Below are 25,894 nucleotides of genomic sequence, written 5' to 3' on the forward strand. Positions count from 1 at the left end.
GACTCGAACACCTCTTATTACTTACCGACACGCACACATATACACCGATATTTTACACGCCGACACACATTCACAGCCCCACGTGAGTTAATGCTCTTTCAAACAACTCATATTAAAACTTTACAAGTACTTAAATTGTACAAATCTTTTGTAAATAAATATTGACTATAATACGCACTCGTATATGTTATAGTAAAAATATATGCTATATTTAGCGATGACACAATTTGGCAAAAGGTATGATAGGATACTCCCGATGTCGAGATTACTTGCAATATTGGAGTACAAACCAATGAGATTCAGATTTCATTAAATCCAACGTTATTTATTTATATGGGTAACTATGTTATAAAGGTCAGTTTTTTAATAAAGGAAATCCTGAATTTCTATCTACCAGTTCCCAAATCAAGTAGAGCGGACTAGAAGAACTGGCAAGAAACTCCGCTACTCGCTTAAATCGCCATGTTTTTGGTGTACAAGATAATTATAATTACGTCATGCTTCACTTGACATACTGAAACAAAAAGTCGTAATAATAAAATTACAAAAGCTTAGCATCATCATGCAAAATAGAAGCACGCACTTCACAAATCAAAACATTATGAAAATCAGAGGCTAGAGTGCATGCCACTATACCGTTGAGCTTATAAGCAATAGTATTCAATAGTTCAGTGTTTCCCAACGTGGGGCCCACGCCCCATAGGCTATTTGATTGTTAAAGGGGCCTATTCGAAAATTTCTTAAAATTATTCGGAATTTGAATTTCAGTATTTCATTGTATGGTTTGAAAAATTACTTACTGTGTCCTATAAAGATATCATTTAACAAGAGAGTGAGTAAGAGTTTCTTAAGTGTATTCATTTTTATATATTAAAAATGATGTATGTTGCATTGGGGTGAATAAGAATTTTAAAATGGCTAGGGCACAAAAAGGTTGGGAAACACTGCTATCTTTGGTTTACGTAAGTATCAAAGACAATAGAAGCAGTGAAAACGTCAAGTTTAATAATATTATAATAAGTTTTAACATGGCTACAAAAGACAGATATACCAGAACAATAAAACGAATAATAATTTTGGCGCGTTGCAGCCAGACCGTATCTGTCTTTCGTCAAATTTGGCAAATGTGATTGTGACTCCCGCTGGAACCTTTGTTCTTCAACGTTTTTCTAATTTACTGTAATTTCCCTTTTCTGAAACCGCATAATTTCGGCTTTTAGTCTTAAAAGGTAAAATGTACACAAAGGGAGATAACGACAAAGTAGCTTAAAATAAGAATTTGTTGGAAGTTTTATTTGTATAAAATGTGGATTGTTGTTCCTCTAATATTCTATTACATTTGTGTATTTCAAAGTAAGATTGTTTAGTTTTTCGTTATTATCATAGTTTTAGACAGGTATTTTTAATTGTATACTTTTTATATAACATAAAAATTAGCATAGAATTCATCGGTTTCACTTTGAAAGATATGATTTTATTCATTCACCAAAAACGCACACGTTGTCCTTGCTTAGGATTTTAACCAGTTTAATAAAAGAGTAAAAATATCTCGCTATTTCGTTATTATGGGTGGATCGTTTTCCAACTGCAGCGTGCCCAAATTAAATTTAAATGTGGCACTTGGGGACTGCCGCGGTAAAGCTGTTGCATAGCATTGTTTATCAACTTATGCAATTATAATTATTTATTTAATTTTTTTTTTATATTAATTCAAGTTTTGTCCGTGATATTAATTATTACTAACACGCCTATATAGTCTGTTTCACTCTAACGCGTACCGGCTGCACCGGCCGCGCTTACGCTACATCACCGTTCTCGTCAGAGAGATGTGAATACGTAGTATGCGTTCTGTCCCACTCTAACGCACCTGCGATACGTCACCGATCACGCCAGACCGATGTGAGACGCAGTATGCCTTCTGTCCCACTCTAACGCGCATTGGCCACACCTATATTACGTCCTCGTGTGTTAGGTTTATTTTCGTTACGGAATTTCTTGATTCGGTCGCCGCGCTCAAAGCCCGCGATAAAATCAATGCAATAGTTTAAAAATAATTCCATGGAGTTCATTATCTTTATAGAAATAAATGTATGAAAAACTTAATATCAATAATAGGCAGGTTCATCTAGATTGGGTTCAAAAACATCGTGAGGAAACCGGCATGCTTTAGACCGAAAAAGTAGACGGCGTGTGTCTCAGCACAGAAGGCGGATTACCTACTTAAAACAGATACAGAAATCTGAGGCCCAGACCAAAAATATTGTACCGAATTTGGTTAACACAAATAAGTTAGTAAACGCTTGTAACTCGTAAATATTGGATTTTAAAAAAGTAACTTTACTTATTGAATAATTCTCAAATCTAAATGACACTTACGAATATATTACCTATAATCAAAATATGTGTAGTCGACAATATCGGAACATTAACAAGAATTTTACTACACAATGTAACTGTGACCAGTTTGTGTTTTCACTACACTGTTATAAAATTCTTCTTTATTGCAGATTATGTATAATTTAATTAAATAAAAAATTTATAAGTGTGGCAAAAACTAATGGTCTTATTTTGGGTTCAAGTGTGCGATGATGCTAACATTGGGTTTGCACTTCTAATTATTAACTAAAATGTATATATGTACGTAACTTAACTAATGTGAGATTACATATAAACCTCCAGCAAAGATATTTTACTTTACTTACGACTAAACTTATTTGTTAATTCTTATACTTTGCGTTGAAAGAAGGCTTCAATCCCCAACCCCCTAACAAATGTTATTTACGACTTAAATGAGTTAAGTTTTAACTGTCTGTACTTCCGACGACAGAGCACCTTCAATTTGAAACGTGTTGTTATTAATGTTTATCACAAGTGAAACTTTTCATAGTGCATTCTAGAATGTTCTCGCTAAACTTTTGAAAACCTATTCGTGGGAGAACGTAAAATGAAAGACAGAACAGCGTCGCGTTCCGTTTGCTTGTGATTGGCACAGATGAATGTAAAATGTGTACTATTAACGTCAATAAAGACGGAATTTTTATATAAATCCTATACAGAGTGAACTATAAAGCCTCAAATTGTTTAAGCTATCGCGGAATATGCTTGAAAGTAGTATTAAGAGTTTCCATAGCGCTAAACAACCTGCATCATGAGCACACCCCATATACACACACTCACTTACATAACTTTCACACCATCACAACATACCTGATTCTAATAATACTTAGTTTAATGTCATAATAATTTTTATAGATTTTTTTTTCGTAAAAATTTTAAAAGGTATATATTATGTATTCCATCTATATATTTAGTATAATATTGATTTTCTTATATACAATTTATGTTAGTAGGATTTTTAGTAAATAGGAAGTTAAATTCGAATCTGTTTATTTGACTTTGGTTTAGAGCGATTGCTAAAAAGCACTTAAAACGCGTGTCCAAAATTGGTTACTATAATTTTGAATTAAATTAATAAATTTCGTATACAGGTTACAACGGTATATTATTTTTATAGCTTATATGCTATGTCTTATATTTCTTCCCAAGCGTTTACTTTATAATTAAATCCTAAATATGTTGATAACTATGGAGGAGTTTACTGTAGCCGTAGTAGGTCGTGAAAAAGAGAAAGTTGAGCAGCATGAAGAGTGAAAAATGAAAGATTCTGAATTAAAATATCATTAAATCTTTGCACAATGGCCTGGAAGTGGCCACTAAATGAAGTAATGCCCGCGACTGCGAGACGAATGTTAACGAGATTGGCTAATTGTTATCGCAGTACACACGACAGGTCACTTCGTATGCGGTGCGCAACGTTTATCGCATTTGCTCCCCCATTTTATGTTTTGCTTTTTAGCACGACAGCAACCTTTTAATATTTTCACGTTACATATGTGTTTTAATATACAATTGTTTGAAGATATTTGTAAAACTTAAAAATAAGTATTTGTTTTGAAGTGAAACTTCTTTAGGCGCATGAGGGTTAAATTTTTACGGAATGTCACGAAGATGTGCAGCGTTTTTGTCTAAAAAAAGGGAGGAATTTGTCATTTGTATTCATTTTCGACACTTTTAATATTTTAATGACAATTAAACTCATTAAATTCCTAACATATCTTCCTTTTTCCCTGTCTCTAAGTCTCGGAAATCTAAAGATTTGTATAAATATAAACAAGAGTTAAAAATTAGTTTGCCAAAGAAGTTTCACTTATGACATGTGCACTTTGTACGCACGGACTTTTTTAAAATGTAATTATGATTTAAAATAATAGTACACAAGAGTCTTTCCCTTAATAGACTCTGTAAGTTATTGGACACTTTCTTATGTTAAATATGATTTTTAGTAATCAAGATAATTTTAAATTTCTTATTAGTCTTAAGTTTGGATAGATTGTAATGTTAAATGATGTCCTTATATAGATACGTAATTTAAAAAAAAATATGACCGAATAAACTTTTTTTTTCTATATTACTATAGTGTTAGTCATAGTAATATTCTGAAAATCATTAACTTAAATAAGTTATATAGGGTATATAATCGCTGTTGCGTACAGCTTCATATAATATTGACAAAAGGATGTAATTGATACATAATTAACTTTAACTTTAACCTTTCATTATAATATTACATACTAAGTTTCGTATTTCAGATTTTCTTTTGACATATAAACTTAGACCTTATTATAAGGTTTATTAACCTTGTTTGGCTTGTTGATGTATTACTGTAACAAGTAAGGATATTGAATCGTATATCAACTACAAATCTTTATTTAAAGCAAGAAATACAGAGAATAAAAAACACTGACACTATTAGCAAAGCATTGGATTATAAGAAAAATGATTTTGCAACATTTTTAGTAACGATCCATTTCTACAATATCCTGGTCATATTATAAAGGAAACTACAATCGTCAGAATTGCGAAAGAATTGCGTGGGCTGTTTGAGTAAATGTGACGCCCCGCAGAGACGCGTGATTTTGAAACGCATTTAGCCCCCCACGAGCCCCCTTTGCCCCCTACGGTCCCGCTTACTAAGGAATTCATTTTATATTCTACATTATATATTGTAGAATATAAAATGTAAATGTGAAAGTAGTGGTAACGATAATAAAATAAAAGAATATGTTGACTACATATCACTGTATTTTATATAAGACTTATTATTGAATTTGGATAGAGATTTGATTGCCATGGTTACCATTTTTACATCGTTACCATGACAACAACTACAGTACTATCTTGGTCGGATCTCTTTTCATCACAGCGTAAACACGAGTTGTAAGAAAGAGAAAAATAAGTACCATCAAAATGGATTTAATTAATTTAGGTTTTTGTAAATCAGAGGGTAAATGTCTACTTAAAACTGAGAATCTTCTTTTAAACATAGACCAACTTTCAGACTTCAAAAGGATTATTTTTTCAACCAAACCAGATATTTTTTTTAAATTAAGTTTAAAATTATTAAGATTAATATCGCGTGCTTTTCAACAACTATGTTTTCGGAAAGTTAAACAGTATTTTAGTTTGCTTAAAGTATGCTGGTATACCCTGTATACCGCATACTTTAAAAGGAATGTTTTCTATTTAGTATTTCCAAAATTTTAAGATGAAATGAAGTCGTGCGTCGTAGTCGTAAAACAAAACACTCGCGGAAACTCGCAAATCTTCCAAATTAAGTTGGACCCTATCGCTCTCAATGCAAATGTATGCAGACAGGCAGCAAACAGACGTCAAGTGAGCGCTCAGGGACTTCTGTAAAGGTAAAACCGCACTGACAGCTCGCAGTTGTCAAAAAACCTAAGTTTTAAGATTTTTTACTTAGAATAACTTATTTCTAACACAAAACTTTATGACCCTGGCACACGGATGAATTAATTATTATTAAGGAAACTATGTTTGATATTGTGCCGCCTAAGTTCATAGGTGCTGAATTATTATGCATTAAAATATTTCTTAACCTACGGTTAAAATTCATTTTTAATATAAATTATAATTCTTATCTTACACGTAATTTTTCCTACGGACGTCCCTATCATACGTACCAACTTATACTAGTAGCTAGCGTCAAGAGAAGTCATTTGTTCGTTGTTACCTAATAAAAGTGAGTGGAAAAACTAGCAAATAGCCCGACGCTAAGGCTCCCGTATGTCAAACGTATTGGATTTTGACACAATTTTGGGTTATAGTTCGCGTTAAGTTTTGACAGCGGCAGTTATTTTTTATTTATTTATTTTACAGAATTATATAGTCTAAATCATGATATGATTATTATTACTAGGAGCGCGACAAATGCATATAAAATAGTTTTTTAATTTTCTTTTTACGTTACTAAACGTTGGGTTATCTAATAACTGACCGGGTAGTCCAGTAACTAGCCAATACCTTAACAATCTCTCACCATATGTTTGCTCTCGAAGTACAGATCCGAACATGCTCGCAACTGTAGGTCATCCTCTACTCGTTGTTTTGTGCTCAAAAGTGCAGTTATGGGCAATATTTTGCAGTAAGTGAGTCTGTCAGTGAGGTTACAACCTACCGGTGAGCGTCTCCCCACCCGCTAAGTACTCCACTCGACGGGAACATTCAGGTGCAACTTGCTATTTGCTTTACGTGTTAATGTTTCGGTTTTCCCGACACTTGACTAATGTTATTTTACATTTCATACCGGCTTATAATTGTGTGCACTTTAAAGATCGAGACTCGAATGTTTTAATACTTGAGAAATGTGAAATGCTCCAGTTTCAAACATTAAAGCTGATTTCTACTTTGATTCACCCAATTTTACCTTGTATTTTGTATTTTCTATCTCTTATCTTCTAATATATAGAGTAAAAACGTGAACAATAATAGCCCGTGAAAGCGAAAGGATTGACGTGTAAAATGTGGTGCTGAAGGTGGATGTTATGAATACCGTAAATGCACCAATGCATTCTTACGCAGGTCCAACCCGTTTATCAACTATAAAGCGCTTGTTAAGGCAGTTTTGCCGCGCACCACCACTATGTGGAACCAATTCGACTCAGGGTCCTTCAACAAAATATTGTACAATTCGTAAAAGGCCGGCAACACACTCGCGAGCCCTCTGGCATTAGAAGTGTCCATGAGCGGAGGTAAAAAAAAGTCAAAATCATTTATTCATATAGGTAACATAATGTACACTTATGAACGTCAAAAAAAAGAAAATATATATATGAAATGCTTCTAATTTTACATTTACTGCCAGTTCTCAAATCAAGGGCGAAGAACGACAGAGAAGAACTGGCAATAAACTCTCCGCCACTCTTTTTAATCGCCAAGTTTTTTTTAACACATCGTTTGTAACACTTAAAATCAGGTTTATAAGATGAGGCAAAGTCTTTTATATTAACAGACATGGTGATATTCATAGATGGGGTTAATCTTAAGTAATAGGGGGCAAAGGGGCTCACCCGATATTAAGTGATACCACCGCCCATAGACATTGACATTGCCAGAGGGATAGCAAGTGCGTCGCCGTTTAAGAATTGGTACGGTCTTTTCTTGAAGGTTGACACAAACGCAATGTATGTCTCAGGTTTCTATATCGAATAATTGTTTAGCTATAAAAAACAAGTGCTCAAACGATTTTGTTTTGTTTAATGTCAAGGCACAAAAACAAAACTAACTACGCAATGTCGAGGGCTAAATGTCGCTATGCGTGAATTTTATTTGGTTATCGCGTTAACAAATTATATACAATTAAACTAATTTCTTTTAGTCACAGTATATTTTCGGGTTTTCCAGTAATCACAATGAATGTTTTTATTCGCTTGTCCTTTTTGTATAATTGTTTTACTAAAAGGTATCACACAACTCACGGTCCTAATGGTTTAATTCGCGTGAAAACTCACACTTATTATGACATTAGAGAGTTGATTTGTTACTTCCGTGTTTCTATTTAATTACGAATATAGGTTATAAATTTTGGTTAATTAATTTAATTTTTTAATATTCGCTCGAACGGTGAAGGAAAATATCGTGAGGAAACCGGCTTGACTTAGACCCAAAAAGTCGACGGCGTTTATTTAGCACTGGCGGCTAAATAACAATAAAAAAAATATGATAAACAATTTAACTAAATTTTACCACTTTACTAGTCGATGCAATTACGATTGGTATTTTAAATATAGATACCGGTCGATAAGCAATCTTGACGTGGGCTTTCCTTACGTTTAGTCAATCAAATAAAATGTTAAATGTAATATGAAAAGTGGTCATATATTATCAATCGATTACACAAATTCATATAAAACTCAATAGAATGCATGGTTTATTGGCATTTATAGAAAATAAATATGTAAATAGCAATGGGCCACCCGCGACGCAATATCACGCCATGATCACTGATGCTTCTCAATGATAAATTATATGTAACGTAACAAAAATTATTGTAATCGTCTATTGCTATATCTTATATGTTATATTACTTATCAGCCGTTACCATAGCAAAAAAAGAGAAGACGCCCACCAGAAACCTGGTTAATAATAATAATCGTTTACTTGTAAAGAAAGTGATACATTATGATTGTTTAATTATAAAAAACCGCACAATCAGCCATATAAAAACAGGCAAATATCATATTAATTATCATAATGTCATAATAATAAGAACAGTTAAGTTCTTTATAATTATTGTAAAACTTATTGTCTAAATACTGTCCCATACTATAAAGGCCGTTAAAATGTAATAATCTTCCCCTTGAAAGATGGAATTTAAAAAAAACGGAGAAAAGGATTGGAAAATGGTGGCGACGATGAGAGACATGGGAAGAGTTTGAATGAGGCCTTCACTCCATCTGAGGTCGTGTACTAATGTTAAACATAATGACTTAATGTAATCCTGATTATGTTACTCGAATAAAGGCTATTTTTTATTTAGTTTTATTACCATAGCAACAAACACTGTACCTACCTAAAAATTTTGATAATGAGGTTGATGTTCATAATGTCATTCTGATTATGTTATACTCGAATATTGGCAAGTTTTTTTACCTTAGCAACAAACCTGTTCTTAAAAATTTTGATAATGAGGTTGATGTTTTTACGTATAAAGCGAAATAAATAAAACTCGGATACATGCTATCTAACTAAATAAGTTTAGTATTCAATGGAACGTACGTAGAAATATTAATACAATTTTTATTTATGAATTCCACAAGTTCATCATGTCATGTCAATAATAAAAATAACCCACACACAAAATATACGATATTTAGAGTCTGTTTCACAATGTACGGTTAAGTTCTACATAAGTTCCAAATTAGCTATTTATTACTTATTAGTAGGATGAACACTATTGTTGCGTTTCACGACTGTCAGATAGCGCATTCGTCACATAAAGTCCATCATAAGCCATGAGTCCGATGAAGTGTCAAATAGCACAATTTATCTTCCAAATAATTTATGTGTTGCATAGCTATTTGGTACTTTATCCATACATTGTGAAACAGACCCTTACAATATAATAACCTACATTAGTAATATTAATAAAATTTGATAAATAGAATATTAAAACAAATTTAAAGAGTTTGGTGTCCGTGGCAGTGTACATCTAATGCTGGCAGCATTTGCTCGCTGTATTGCGATACTTCTTCGTTGAGCGAGGAAATCGTATAGACAATTCTGAGCGAAAGTTAAATGCGCACATAGACAGAATCAAATCCATTATTGCACTGTCGAATATCACGACCTCAACGACGAGAGTCGCATGCTGAAGCCACTAGGCCAACACTGCTCAATCTTAATACCTTACAAACGGCTGATACGTTAAAAATATTTTGCTAATGAAATGATTTTCTTTGTTCCAGGTACTAATTAAATCTTTATTCTCGAGTTCGATATCGTTGCGATGTCGTCTGGATAAGATCGAAGTAAGGCGTAAGGTTATGGCACTTTCTCACGCGAATGTACATGTTATTCCAGTTAATTTCCTTCAGTTATTAATAAGGAAACAATTGACACAACCAGAACCACAATTGGGTCAACCAATAAGTCGTGTACTGAATGTACAATAGCTTTAAGTTATTGTTACTGAAATCTACTGAAATCGCTCCGGGCTGTTAAAGTTGGAGGCTAGCTAAACACGTACAAAGTTGCGGCAAGGCAACTGAATTTGGTACTTATATTATATAGATTATGTGTTTTATTATATTAGAAATATGAGAAACAGTACATCGTTTTACACAATTTTCCTCCATAGATTCGAACAAATAAGCTATAGAGTCATTGCTTGTGATAATTAAACAAATGACGATTTAAAAATTCTGTGCCAAAAGTTCCCTTTATTCAAATTTCGAATTCCAAATTCAAAAATCTGGTTTTCAATAGAAAAATTAAATTCATACATAGTTTTCCAACTCAATCTATGAACAGTATAGCATAAAGGCCGTAATAAAACTAAAATCATTTGTGAACTTACATTAATTCAAAAGCCAGGGAATGTTAGAGCTAAATCGGGTTATAATTATTTTGGTTGCGTAGAATTTATGTGACATACATTGTGGTACTTGATAAATGTGACCTGAAAGCTGGTCCGGCAGCCCACAGCAGCCCACTCGCCATGGGATATTGATGTATTTATTTGTCGATTTAAATGTTATGGGGTATTTGTAGGCGCCGTGGAGACCACCTGCGTAGATTTGGTGTTAGAGTTATATAATAACAACATTTATATATAATTATTTGGTCATTCGTGCCAAGATTTATATTGATTATCGTTTAGAGATTTGAATAAATCATGCCCACACACAACTAATTGAAGAAACAATAACAAAAATACATTTTCCGCGTTTTACCTTTCACAGATTTTTTTTTCGCACCGATTAATTGTATACAGCCAGTGACAATTTGATACAATGTTCGTAACTGATCTCTTTGGTGATTGGGATAACAATATCCACATTCCAAATTCAAATTTATTTCATCCATGTTTACAGAGAACCAACTAGGCCCTTCATCAATAGACGATATATATATTATTTAACCAAAAGAGGTTTTTAAATTAGTATATTAATTGTCTTACCTCAGTACTACTAGTGCTTTTAGTATGATATGGCTAGAGTTAAGTAACTTAAAAACATTATTAAACTCGTTCATAGTTACGCTATGCTTAAATTATTTTCTTTAAAGTATATTTTCATAATCTACTGACCGACGTATGAGTGTAAAGGTAAGAATGTAAAACCAAAGACAATTAAAGTAAATTGTCTTTGGTCGAAAGACGCAATACAAAACGTTGCGTTACATTGTGATTGGTCAAACGGAATTAGTGACGCATCATGTTGCGTGTCAACGCGTATTGGTGTAGAGATGCTGTCGACCAATCACAATCGAACGGAGCTTACAATCGTTTCGTCTTTTGTTTTACATTCTCAAGATAATCGTTTCAATCAGGTCGTGAGTTTATATCTCAGGAGTCTAGACAATTACGTATTCTCATAAATACATGCCCAGCGCTGAAGATAAACACACGGAGATAAATCAACGCAGTGCGTTTTTGACGTACAAAATACAGTGAGTGTTCTATTTTCAAAACATCCTAATTTTTACGTTTGTTTTCTGTTGTTTCGTGTTGTTCCGACTAACGTCGATAAAATTTTCTGTTGAAGTTTTTTTGTGAGTTATTTCATTTTAATCTAGATTTATTGTAGATATAAAAATAATGTTTAATAATACTAAAACGTGTTGGTAACTGTTGATGTTATATCTGAATGATAAATGGTTCCGCGCTGCAATATTAATGTTGTAACTACTTTCTGACATCTTACTCGATTAAATTGTGGGAAATCTGTATGATTTTATATATGATATTTAATACTTACGTATTGAGTTATTTTTTAACACATTTAATGTGTCTTAAGCGGGAAAGTATAATACGATTTTTTATACGAGGTGTATAAAATAATATACAATACTGTATAAAACATACAAAATGAATTCTTCGAAATAATAAATAAAACACATGTGGCCAAGAGTTGGAAAATCAAAAATATTTGAAAAAAGAATGTGAGTATGGTTCAAAAGTCTTTATATGAACTATACAATTCATTTGCACACCCATTGATATATATACTTTATCGAATTAGAACATGTCTTTTTAAATATTTATTATCTACGCTACGACACACGTGTAACACACGCGTTTAACAATTACGGCAACGTGATACGTATCTAGCCTAAAAACTCTATATTAACAGAAAATGTTTTAAATCGAATAAAAACTCTTTATTATATTATAGATACAAATTCTAGTCTACAATCCCGAAGTTCTGTGGTTGACATTTGCTTAACAAACAAGTGAATACAGTCAGTACATTCATCTAGATTAATATTATAAAGATGAAAGATTTGCTTGTTTATTAATTTGTTTTAATTAAAGAACCTCCAAAACTACACGTCTGATTCATTTTTCTGTTTCTTATCACTATTAGAGTATAGAATATTTTCATAACAGTTATGGTTCTGTATGAAATTACGATAGTGTAAGCCAAGGTGTGAAAAAGAAAAACAGATTTCTAATTCGAGTACGCTGCGGAAACTATTAACAATAAAGCAAAGTGATTTACGACAGACTTATATGACATCAATATCTACAAAAAATCTGTGATACCATAATATGTCTAACAAAAACATATTATTTTTATAAAGTCTATTTACCAAGAAAAGCTTTAGGCTATATAACATCGTGCTACAACCGAATTGATGACATGACATTCAGCATTTTTCTAATTGATACCGTTATGTTAATAATAATAAAATTGATTTTGTATTGTGAGTGGTGACGCCTGTCAGATGCGACTGACAACTCGGGGCGATTGTAATGCTAATCATTCATCACAAATCCACTGCCGAGGGACAAGCATTTGATTAAAAAACTTTGTGCTCGCGTTTTTTAAAGTCAGATGCTGTTGGCGTACATTGTTAATTAAAACATTTAAATCGCTTTAAATAATTAATAATGTGTTTATTTATTTGACAACAATTCATTATAATGTATAAGATTTGGGAACCCTTTTAGTTAAAATTACCGGGTTACGATCTCTTAAATAAAAAACTTAATATATAGTTAGTTCCATAAAAAAGTTAATAATTATTTTTTCTTCTTTTCAATTAAAATTTTGTTTTTTTCTGGGATCTTCCTCTGGGCAAGAGATTCATAATATAACATATACAAAGTACTTTAAAGTATAGTTTGAAAGAAAATCGTTGTTTATTTTACACATATTATATTTATAAGCAAACCCTCATATTAATGTTTTTATTATTAATGTAATATTACTTAATTTCGGTGTTGTCATATTATAGGGATGGCACCGTTTTAATGTTTATGTAATATACGTCTGTTGTTATATCATGTGTTTGTACAAATTTTGCAAAGAAACGTCGCTTCAACTAAACTATAATTTCATATTTTTCTGTCAAATTGTGTTTACGACGTGATGAAGAGTCGGTTAGGTAAGACGAGAGAATATGGAAATTAGAATGATTGATTCTGAATATTGGGGTACGTGAATAAAAATAATATTGGATTCAAATATTCTACATTTCCTGACATACGCAAGTAAAAAGTGGGTTTTGAGCAAGAAAACAACAGGTAAACTCCTGTCTTGCCAGCACGCAATAGTCTTTTTATTGCATTTTAAAGTTTACAAGTTTTTTATAAACAAAACAAGAAATGTTGACTTTTGTAAACTTACAGATGCACTTGTACACGCTCTAATGTTAAATAGAAATGGGCAGGTCATATTTCTAGAGCGTGCGATAGAAAATGGACAGAAACAGACAAAAAAAAGTTGGACAGTTGATATAATAGGATGAATATTGCTCAAAACAAAGAGAAAAAGATGTATTTGGAGGAGGCTTTTACCGGAAAAAGGGCTTTAGAACTTATACTAACATAACTAATATTAATATTAATAAATGTAAACTAACCAATTGTTGTATGGATTAATTCATAAAGCTTAATAATAAACATAACGCAGTCACAGCAACGTGTCCAGCCGAAAAATGACCAGCAGTGTGAAGCCGAACAAACCCTTAGGCCCTTTCTCCACTGCTCCTGGTCCGACGTCGGATACCGGAATGAGTCATTAGAAAAATATCGGAAGGCCGGATTGCGCTTCTCCACTACATCCGATCCGACAATAATCGATACTTGTATATTTATCATGCAACACCTATTTTAACGAAAACCCATATACTTTACATTATTAATAAAACGTTCTAAATTCTGAATATTTTATTGCCCTGGCAAGTTTATAACTTTTTTATATTGTCTATCTTGAAATATTATAATCTGCATAATAAATAGTTCATTAATAATAATATAATAATAATATAAAAAATATAAACAAATAGCAACATAATTTGGTTTGGTCTAGGTTATCCAGATTCTTTCAAATAAAAGAAACTATAAATAAACCTGTGAATAATAATTTATAAGCTCTTGGATATGCTTGGACCGATAAAACACCGCGTTCCGATCTAGCAAGTTATCGGATCGTTAAAAACCGGATGCCGGAGTAGTGGAGAAGCACGTAAGTACTGTTGTGAGTTTCTAAATCGGATCGGTAATTAACGTTTGCCGGACTGGAGCAGTGGAGAAACGGCCTTAGTCTTGTTATTACACCAATGTCTATCGTGAACAAACAATATTTAATAGCATTCAAAACAATTAAAGAAATCTATTAATCTGATGTACCTGGAGATCGAATCCAAAATCATTTTAATCAAAATAATTTGCTGATAAAAATTTTAGACCCGGTATTTTATATGTCGACATAAATATTTGTTCAGAAAGAGCAAAGTAGGAATAATATTAATGATGCGGGCGTAACTCAACACAAATATAATGGAAATTTCCATGATTCATATTTGCGATACCAATTTTATCTTTTTTTTGTATTTCAATTATGTATTTTATATTAGGTATATGCAAGGTATAGAGCAGTGTTGGCCTAGTGGCTTCAGCGTGCGACTCTTATACCTGAGATCTTAGGATCAGGAGTAATTATTTTATATTCATTATAATTAATATCATTCAGGCTTTAAACGTCCTATAAATAACATTTGTGATTCCCGGGCCTGTCAAAACTTTAAAATAAATTTTAACAAACAATATTTCTACAAAATGCACTAAAAAAACATTAATTAAATTACAATTTTTATTTGTTTATTGCCTTTGCCTTTGCGTTTAATAGAATCTCAACCAAAGCTGTAGATAATAATTAGTCTTTTAACAAATTACTTTAATTCATGAATCAGTGTGATAAGGTTTATTTACAAAAATTTAAAATACCTACCATTTTAACGTACTAGACGTATTCATTGAACTGAAAATCGTCATAAATTACCTTGGGAATATAAAAATCCCCGAAAAGCAGGAGGACATTCAAACGTTAAGTTAGTTCCTCCCCTCAACATCGCCAAAAGAGGGCCAAGACGCGCTCTCTGACACGCGCGGTAATCTAATCTACGACGTAACTTCATAAATCATACCTCATATTAACACGAAAAGTGACGTTCGTCATATATTTTTTCGTTAATACTTAATGCATGCAATAAAAAAAGTGCGTGCGGACAAAGTACACATGTCAGAAGCGAAACTTCTTTGTAAGTTAATAATTATGACTAAGGTAAAACCCCAATAGATGATCGTGTACAAGTATATGATCACTTCATGTATTTGTGAATCTATATTCACACTGTATACGTGCTAATAATAATATAAATAAATAAAAAATCTGCGTTTACTGCACAAGACGTTATGCGACAGAAGTGCCATCTAAAGTTCTAATATGTAACTACTAAACGAATACATCAATCAATAGCGTGTATTGCGCCCTTTCTCACTCTCTCTCAATCGGTCTCAATCGCTCTCTCCCTTTTCTTCGAAAAAAACGCTGCACATTTTCGTGACGCTAATATTATTATTACTGCGTTTCATCCGTATAACTTTTACCCTCATTCGCCTAAAAAAGTTTCACTCCAAAAATCGAATATTCCTAAATAAAAGTAAATACTACAAAAATCACTTTATTGGGTAATATTTGTAAATTGTAAATGAAATGGGGATTGACAAGTTTTAAACGATTTGATGGCGAACGAATTTATGTGTTAGCGTCCTATTTCTTGAATTTGACGTCTACATTAGCACACAATACACTGTATTGTTTAGGGACTCGCAAAAACCATAAAAAATTACAGTTTATACAGGATTTTATTGCAACCTATCCCTTTTCCCTGTCATCTCTCTGCGTCTCACTTACTACGCCCTAGATGGCGCTAGCATATCACATAATGATTATATGAGATTATGTAGAAGTTGTAGTGACAACATTATTATTATTATTATTATTAAAGCTTTATTAATCCATACAACAATTGGTTAGTTCACATTCCTTAATATTAGTATTAGTTAAGTTAGTATGAGTTTTAAACAAAATTTAAGTTAGATTTATTTTTTATTTTTTAGTGGTCTAGTTTTGTATGGCCCCTTTTAGGGTTTGACCCTCCTCCATATTTTTCCATTTCTATTTGTCTTGAGCAACATTAATCCAGTTTTTCCCCGCTAGTTCTATAATGTCATCTGTCCATCTTTTCCTTTGTCGTCCTATACATCTCTTTCCAGTACGTCCAGTCCTAGTGACAACATTATTGATTTACACATATTTAAAATAAAATATATCTCTATATATATAAAATTCTCGTGTTGCAATGCAGTGCAATGTTCGTTCCCATACTCCTCGGAAACGGCTCGACCGATTCTTAAGATTTTTTTATGCATATTTAGTAAGTCTGAGAATCAGCTACTATCTATCATTCGTACCCTTAAGTGTCCACCCCAAATATTTATATTTTATTTTTTAGAATCTTTTTTTGGTTGTTATTTTTTTATGATACTGCATACAAAAATACATACATCACTTAATTTTCACCCCTCTACGAACAACTCCTATTTTTTTATTATAGTAGATAGTTATTTTATTGAACTAAAAAAATGTTTCCTAGAAACAATATACATGGCAAAACAACGTTTGCCGGGGCAGGTAGTTTTGTTATATAATTTTAAATATGTTTTAGTATTAATATATATCAGTACACTACAAAACAAATTAAAAAATAATTTACACTGTAGGCGAGTACCATACGACGTGACCATGTGGAGAGCTTTTGGTGAGACTTTTTTACCACTCACCCTAATGAAGGCCTTTGTACGCCGAAGAGCATCTCATAAAAACGGAAATTGTATGTAATTTGCTGATGCGCTCGGTATTAAATAACAACGTTTAACTTAATTTTCTTTTTATAATACCGTCTACTTTAATTTTAAAGCCGCAAGCTATTACAATAAAAGGTTTTTAAATGTTTTTAATTATTCATAAATGTTTGTAACACAGTACTCATAATATTCATTAAAAATACACAACACATATACGTAGATGATATCATCTCTATATACATTATAATTTTTTATGCATATTCATCTTTCAAACCTAAGTGATAAGGGTGTCCACTTGTTTTTATTTTTTTAAGATTATAGTTATTTTTATTTAACTAAAAAAATATTTCTTAGAAATAATATACATGGCAATACAAACGTTTGCCGGCCAGCTAGTTCTTATAAAAAAAAATCCGTGGCATTGAGTCCTAGCTTACAGCATTTTCAAAAGACTCATTTATTTTTCGCTACGAAATCCTATATGATTCTAGAGATCTTAGAATGTGATCCTTATAAGATAACGTTATCAAACCAACTATACCGGACTAGCGTCCAATAAACATTTGAACAGTTTGCCAACTACCCGTGCGAAGTTCGGAGAAGCTTGGCCACAGATATAAGATGTAATTGTCAGCTGACGACTGTAAAGTTAGCGAGTTGCTTTATCGGCTATCGACTTTCTCAAACTACGTTCAAATCTTGGTTCTAACTTTTATACAACGATCGTAACTTTAGTGGGGAAAATCCGCACGATATAAATAATGCTAACTGGGCGATTTCGAGGACTCAAATTGTCACGCAATGTAATCGCTCGATTTCGCCAAACACAATATTTTCATTAGTCGCTCGGAGGGGCTTGGAAAAAATGAGATTACTTTTTGAAGTGCTGCGCGATGATGCTTAGCGCTAACTCGATTTGTGCGCAATCCCGTCTCCTCCCGCCTTGCACAGACACATATTTCACCCTCGGATTAACTTGCTTATCTGAAGGCAGGGACCAGCCAAGCTTTAAGAAACTGGATGTCGCGTCTTTAAGTAAAATACACACACGTATGTTGCGACATTGTATAAAGGTTATATGTAATTTTAAATCCTTTTAAGCTCTACAAAGCGATCCATACATAACCAACGCTCGGAAAACAGATACATTGGTACATAAGAATAAAAATACAAGATTTAATGACCACTCATTGGTCTAGTGGTTAGTACCCCTGACTGCGAATCCATGGGTCCCGGGTTCGATCCCCGGCTGAGACGAACATCGATGTGATGAGCATTTGGTGTTGTGCTTAGGTCTTGGGTGTTTAAATATGTATTAATATGTCTATCTAACTATAATATGTATGTATGTCCGTTGCCTAGTACCAATAACACAAGCTTCACCAGCTTAGCATGGGACTAGGTCAATTGGTGTGAATTGTCTTTAAAAAAAAAAAAAAACAAGCACTTAAAGGCAAACACGAAGAGAAAAAAAAAATACATGGAAAAAATAAACTAAAGAGAATTGATTTCTTAGTGTGTGGGAAGTAACTATGGATATCCAGACCTAGCTAGTTTATCGGAATGTTCAATCTGGGTAACCTTAGCTTTGGCTAAAGCACGTTTTTCTGAAAGAACGTTCAAATGGGATGATGGGATGATCTAAAGTGTACAAGAAATTTACATTTAGTTAAAAGTTTTGATTCTTAAAAATCTTAAACGCAAACGATATAACAATTAATTCTCCAATGACAACATCTTAAAGCCTGGTTTCGTATGATGACATCTCTTTTTTCGAGATGGCACTGGAGAAGAGTAGATGCTATATTGTATGCAGTGTTAATTAACTTTGGTTTCGATTGCATAGGAATAACTTAGATTTCATTTTAAAGTTGTTTATATAGAAATAATACTTACGTGACATTAATTAATAATTCACCTTCTTCAACACGCATAATAGACACGACCTGGTGCGTGCAGTTTTGCATGAGATACTTGATAACTTTCCTAATATTTCACGCTCTTGTTGCATCAGTAATATTAGTTTAATGTGATATTTTACATTATACGTATACTATTGATGTCTTCCAGTTCAGCTGAGTACGCACAAAGAATCTTCGATATTTAATTAAAGAAGCGCTTTCGGCGATGTTTCTCCCTCAGCCCTCCCCTTGCCCAGCGGCCTAATGTCCCCTCCGACACCAGATTAAATTTTATTACAATTGAAACATATCCATTGGAAACTGAACAGCTGCCTTTGATACTTTATCTTACTTGATATTTAAATATTAAAGAAACAGAAACATAACAAGAACAGAAAATTAAGAATTAAGAAACACTTTTGTAGCCTGTAGCGCTTAGCAAAGACAGCATCTACAATCCGCAAATGATCGACCAATTTATGATTTTTTTATTTGACTTAATAATTCAGTAGAGATACAAACTCTTGGCTTTAGATTTCTAAATGTTTCGTCATAATTTGTTTTTACTAATAGGCAAGTAGGTTCACCTGCTATGCCCGACATAACCCGTCCTTTTGTTTCTAAGGCATGCCGGTTTCCTCGCGATGTTTTCCTTCGCCATACGAGGGATTAAATGCGCACATAGAACGTCCATTGGTGCACAGCCGGGGTTCGAACTTGAACGACGATGAAACTACTCAGCGTCGTAAGCCCAACACGCTTTCCATAGATTAGATACCGATCCCAATAATAAGTTTTAGTACGGCGCGATTCCAAGTTACTATTGAGAGAACTACATAGAAATTACAAAACCGTCGGAATCAGTATCGCTCTAACTGTTGGCTACAGAGTAAGGGCCAAGTTTTTTTTTTTTTTACATTAAATGAGCTATTGTTCTACGTTGACCTACGTTGCTTTTATCTCACGTAACTCAGTTTCCTAGTATATTACATCGAGTGGGGCGTGCCCAGTGAGGGCCGTATACCGTGTGTTCCAAGAGCACTCTGCGCGGTGACAAGTGCACTACATGACACTACAGTACATTGCACTACACAACACTTACGTGAACGCTATATAATTTACGTATTTTAAACTATGTGTATAGCAGTACTGGGTCATCACCACTTGAACAGTATTCACCTGAACGATCTAGTAATGTTTTAAACTTAATTTCGTACTTTTCAGGGCCGCCAGGACCACCTGGAAAGAGAGGGAAGAAAGGAAAGAAGGGTGATACTGGGGAACCTGGACCAGCAGTATGTATTCCAGCAGTATATATACTCTTATTATGTTTTATTTACGTTCTATTATTTTATATTTATTATATTTTCAGGGGTTGATGGGAGCACCGGGCAAAAATGGATTTCCGGTATTATTATTTTGTTTTATTTTATTACTTTTCTTTAGTTTTGATCTTTTAAACTTAGCCAAGGGTTCTTAATGCACACCTGTCTGAAATCACTTCAACTTAGATTAATCTTTGATTCTGTCTTCTCTACTTTATCAAACCTGTGACAACTCATCGTTCTATTTGACCGAATGAGTCTGGTAAAATGGAACTATTAATATGTTATCTGTGCAATGGCAGATACTCAATTGTAGGCAGCTCCTCTACAGTAGTCTATGGTAGAGGGAGTTACGAGTAGTCAGTAAATCGGTGTTCGGTTTCAGGGGAGCAAGGGCGAGAAAGGCGAACGCGGCTTCATGGTAAGCCCACCCCCCTTTCCCCTCAAACTCGCCCCATCCAGCCTGCTCATACATTCGTAACTATTCCCCAAAATAACAGACTATGCTAGTATTCTGTACCTCTAAGCGAATAGCGATTTTGTACCCGATTCGTATTTCATCAGTTGGGGTCACAATCGCTATTGGGAGTGAAGAGAAAACCGGCGTTTTTAAATTATGTAATCGTCGTTATTTTGCGAATAGCCGAGAATGTACCCCGTAGCTCGTTTTACTAAAATACTAATGTGTATTAATTTGGGTGATTTCGCTAGTTTGTAGAATTCCTCCAAATCCTTTGAACTATCCATTCCACATTGTCTATTGATGTAGAAGTAGTAACAGTTTCATTTGTACATACTAATCTTGATTGTTTGGTGACCCTGTAGTGCAAAGCATGTCATCATAATCTGTGTGACCGTTCGATATTTGGGTGAATCACCGATTCAAACGTTAGCTGGTCTTTTTACTCAATGATTATAGGCTAATGTATCCGGCCTTATGAAAGCTGGTTAAAGTTAAAAAAGAAAATCTTATAATAAAAGTTGATTTGAGTTAAGTTCTTTAAACAAAAATTACCCACGTACGATATTTTTGTTTTATTACAAAATTATATCTGTGATATCTTGAATAACTCGACTTAGTCTAAGAACAAGTTACAGACAGTTTTAGGAAATATTTAATAATATGATCCCTTTGGATGTATCTATTTAAATAAACAGAAACATATTTAGCTGTTTAATGAAATTTTTGGCTTCATAGCAGCGAAATCGACTTCTTCTCCCTACTTTCTATACACGTGTTAGAACACGTGGGTGTACGAAAGTGGGTAAAATGCGACCTGATAAAAAACATATTTTTTGTCATTACTCTTTCTAGCTGTCATATTTTATCCGAAAATCAAAGTTAGTTTTTAATCTTAAATTGTTCCTATCGAATATGCTACCCAAATAACTACTAAAATGTGCCAATTATGTCGTTGGAGTATTTTGTAAGCGCATATGAATCTTAGATACTTTATGTTTTGTTGACGTTTTGATTTATTTGAAGGATACACACAATCATTGGTGTAGTTGTCATTTGGTGCACTAACTATTACTAATTTTTACTTACTAACAGTTAAACGTGTTTAATCAAGTCAATAATTATTTATGTTATTTCCAGGGTCCAATAGGGTTAGATGGGCCAAAGGGAGATCCGGTGAGTGCATAGAATATCTAATAAACTATTTATCAATAGTACAATCTATCTTCTACTAACAGACTCGGCCAAGCGTTGCTGTGGCTAAGATTTTGTTATTTTACATAGTAGTAAACTATTTAAGGGAAACGGCGGCAGAACACCAGTCCACCATGCTTTTTTGGTGGTTATGCCATTAAATTGTAGCTTATGTAAAATGTTGGTACTTTCAACACAGCGCCATCTGTTAGAATTGTGACTGTCAAATAATAAACAAATAATTTGCAATAAAATAATGTGGGTATAAATGTTAGCTATGCTATCTTTTAAGTTAGATCAAACTGCAGACGGTGTGCAAATTTGATTGAAATCGGTTGAGAAGTTTAGGAGTCTATAGCGGACAAACAACGTGACGCGTAATTTATATATATTAAGTATATATATACGCTGTCCCATATCCACTAGTAGTATTATTACAAATATAATCATCAAAGTTTACCTACTTAAAGTATTGTGTATCTAAACAGACAAAATGTAGCCATTTATGCTATTACATAATATTACAAAAAAAGCTTTGCATATACACAGGATAATAAAGATAACTAACAGTGTTTGGTAGTTGGTAAATGCATAGGTAATAATATTGGTTAATGCAATACGTCATTATGAGGATGTGGTTCTTGAAGAGTTTGAAAGTGGCTTGATTTAATTTCGTACTTTAATGGATTTAACTTTCTGTATTCGCAAATTAAACTCGTATGTCACCAGTATGTCTTAGACCTTAAAATATATGTGTCACACATAGAATGCTGGTTACTTTTCGATTTTTTTTTAACATGAACCTATGTGGTCAAGCACCATGTAAGTTACAGCATCACTGTTGTATTAAAAATAAATCAGTGGTGCTACAACCTCTTTAGGTCTTGGCCTCAGATTTCTGAATCTGTTTCATGATCATTTTTAAATCTAATAGGCTAGTAGGTGATCAGCCACCAGTGCCTGACACACGCCGTCGACTTTTTGGGTCTAATGTCGGTTTCCTCGCGATGTTTTTCGCACCGTTCGAGCAAATGTTAAAGGCACACATAGAAAGACAGGCCATTGGTGCACAGCCGGGGATCGAACCTACGACCTCGGGTATAAGAGTCGCTGAAGCCACTAGGCCAACACTGCTCACTGAGGTATTAATTATTAATTTTATCGTATACCAGGGTCGACCCGGAGACAAAGGGCATAAAGGCGAACATGGCAGTCCAGGTTTTGATGTCTTTTCAGCGGTCAAGGTAAGACATTACTTAATGAAAATATGTCTTAATAAGACGGCTCAAAAGTAATTTTTATTATTAACAAAGTTTCAGAAATAAACAGTTGGTAAAGTTTTTAGTATAAGCCCCGCACGTTGACATTGCGATGGAACCTTTTTACAATACTGTTATTGTAAAAAGGTAGTAGTCTACGTGACGTCATCCACCGCAGAAAAGTACTGGCAACAAAAAAGTTAATAATAATAATATTAATTTATTTGCCTGTATGTTTCACGAGCGCGGCTGTTAATTACTTTCTTGCTCATTTTAATAGGATTAGTATGATAACAAAACTAAACAACAAAAATAAAACAGGATAACGAAAATAAAAAGCAATAAAAAACACGTGGTAGATAATATACTCAATACGCGTAAGCGCTGGCTACCTTGCGCACGGTACTGAGACTAACAGTTCGACTACGTCACTAAGATGGCCGCCAGTCGCAATATCAACGTGCGGGACTTATAGTTAGTAAGTTAAACAAAAGATTTGTCTTAACTGATTATAGCATTAGTAGGATTGTTCTTATATAATAAGGAATCATCACTGATGAAAATTATGGATTAATTTATATTAATAATACTAGCGGATGGACGTCTGTCGGACGTCCTGTACACCTGTTTATATACAAAAAATATCGAATAATGTAAATTATTCTCGACTCACACACAAAAAAACTCATCAAAATCTGTCCAGCCATTTAGGAGTTTTATTACGTACATATGCACAGAAGATAACCAGGCACCAGCTGTTTATATGCTGTATAGATAAATAACCTAGTTACCAACTACAGCACCATCTGCCGGCCTGATTTGTGTATCTAAACCATACAAGACGCCACGAAAACGCATACCAAAATTTCATTCAAATCGGATCAGCCATTTAAGAGGAGATCTAGACACGTACAATATAATTATATATTTAAAGATTATATGTGTAGCAAAACAGTTTTAATTGGCAATTGCAAATAAAAGTATATTGTAAGTCAGCAATAAAGCAACGCGTGTAAAGTTAGGTTTTATTAGAAGCTATATCCCAATATTAAAAATAAATTAAATAGCTATTTACTATAGTCAGTTACTAATAACGGGCGGTTACAGGGCGTGAAACGCTCCGTGGACAACTATAAGATGAGCCCGTACACCACCGCAGAGATTATCGCTGTCAAGGTACAGCCTCCGAACAATCAGTGCTTTACGAATTATTTTGCGCTTATTTTGTAGGTTAAAACGGGTTAAATTTATTTGGCAAATCATTTATACAGCTCATAGCTTTCTTCTGTCATGTTATGACGTTAAGGGAGCAATGATTTTAGTTTGTTGTCAAGTCACACACTAGTTTTACGAAACTCAACTTTTCATACGTAAAGTATTAAGTTTGAGTTTCCTATCTAGTGTGACGGCTGTGCATGTATGTGTGTATGTAGTTAGTGGTGTGCGTAGGGTCTGCAGGCGGCCGGACACAACATCTCAGCGCAGTCCATCATCCAACTTAAGGTGAGATTTGCACTAAATAGACTCTACTGCAATCTGTGCAAACTACTAACAATAACGTCTTCTTCGCAAAATATTTGTTCTCTTTATTAACTCAATAACACAAATTAACTTTTAAATACTAACACTTAACAAGAAAATATCGAAATCTCCCAGATTACACTTGACGCTCTGTTGATTAACGCCCGAACCCAATAACCTATCTCAATCCATAATCCACATCTAGTAATAGTAATCTTAATCCATATGTTGTAACAAGTGTACCAATAACCAATCGACGGATTGTAATAGCCATCTGTCGATACAAGCTATCCATGGGAGGTCGTATCGGTGTCTGTGGATAGACCTTTGTATGAATGTAATGACAGACGAAAGCTCAAAATTTTAACTTAATTATTTAAAAAACTGTTTGTCATGTTTTAAACATACACATGTATATTTTAATGTTATTTGTACGGTTTTATTTACTTTATTTGGTTTGTATCAAATATGAGTGAAAACTCGGTAAAATGGAACGACAAAGAGCATTTTATCCGTCGCCAAACACGGATTGTCTTCTTAGGGTTTGGTTATTGGGATGCAGATAGGAGATCGATCGACAGTCACGGTCTGATCTCAGATTGTTACCAATCTGAGATTATGGATTAATTATAGGGTTCGGGCGATACTCAACACAAAGTCACAAAGTTTTAGTTACTTTGTGAGTTTTAAAAAGTTTGACAAGCTGACAGGGCAATTGTATCTACTGCGCAGTTAGTATTTCCTGTCTCATAGAGTCATAGCCATTTATTAGCTTGTAAATATATTAATCAAATCTTGTAGTAAGACAAACTTTAGGATAACTATGAAAATTACTTACATATCAATGAATCAATAAAACGAAATATATTTCAATTACGTTAATCAAACAATTATTGAACTTAATTAAATATGATAATTTAATCGGTCCGAGATAGGTGCACGATTAATAATCTATATTTTAGACTTATTAGATACTAATTTGAGAATATGACCAGTCC

The 25,894-nt window shown here is 33.4% G+C and overlaps 1 protein-coding gene across 9 annotated transcripts in view; it reads left to right on the forward strand.

The window, feature by feature from the left end:
- Nucleotides 1-25,894, forward strand: part of LOC125057720 (collagen alpha chain CG42342) — a 334,531-nt gene that overhangs the window by 295,762 nt on the left and 12,875 nt on the right. For 4 of the 9 annotated variants that reach the window (XM_047661560.1, XM_047661554.1, XM_047661559.1 and 1 more), the window contains exons 2-8: nt 20,362-20,432; nt 20,510-20,545; nt 20,848-20,883; nt 22,063-22,098; nt 23,289-23,360; nt 24,483-24,551; nt 24,825-24,878. In XM_047661560.1, coding sequence (XP_047517516.1) covers nt 20,362-20,432; nt 20,510-20,545; nt 20,848-20,883; nt 22,063-22,098; nt 23,289-23,360; nt 24,483-24,551; nt 24,825-24,878 — 374 coding nt within the window. Of the gene's footprint in view, nt 1-9,886; nt 10,133-20,361; nt 20,433-20,509; nt 20,546-20,847; nt 20,884-22,062; nt 22,099-23,288; nt 23,361-24,482; nt 24,552-24,824; nt 24,879-25,894 lie in introns of those variants that run through there. The other 5 variants (XM_047661562.1, XM_047661556.1, XM_047661557.1 and 2 more) reach the window with 5 other exon arrangements.

The sequence above is a fragment of the Pieris napi genome, chromosome 17 (genome assembly GCF_905475465.1).
Source record: "Pieris napi chromosome 17, ilPieNapi1.2, whole genome shotgun sequence".
Lineage (NCBI taxonomy): Eukaryota > Metazoa > Arthropoda > Insecta > Lepidoptera > Pieridae > Pieris > Pieris napi.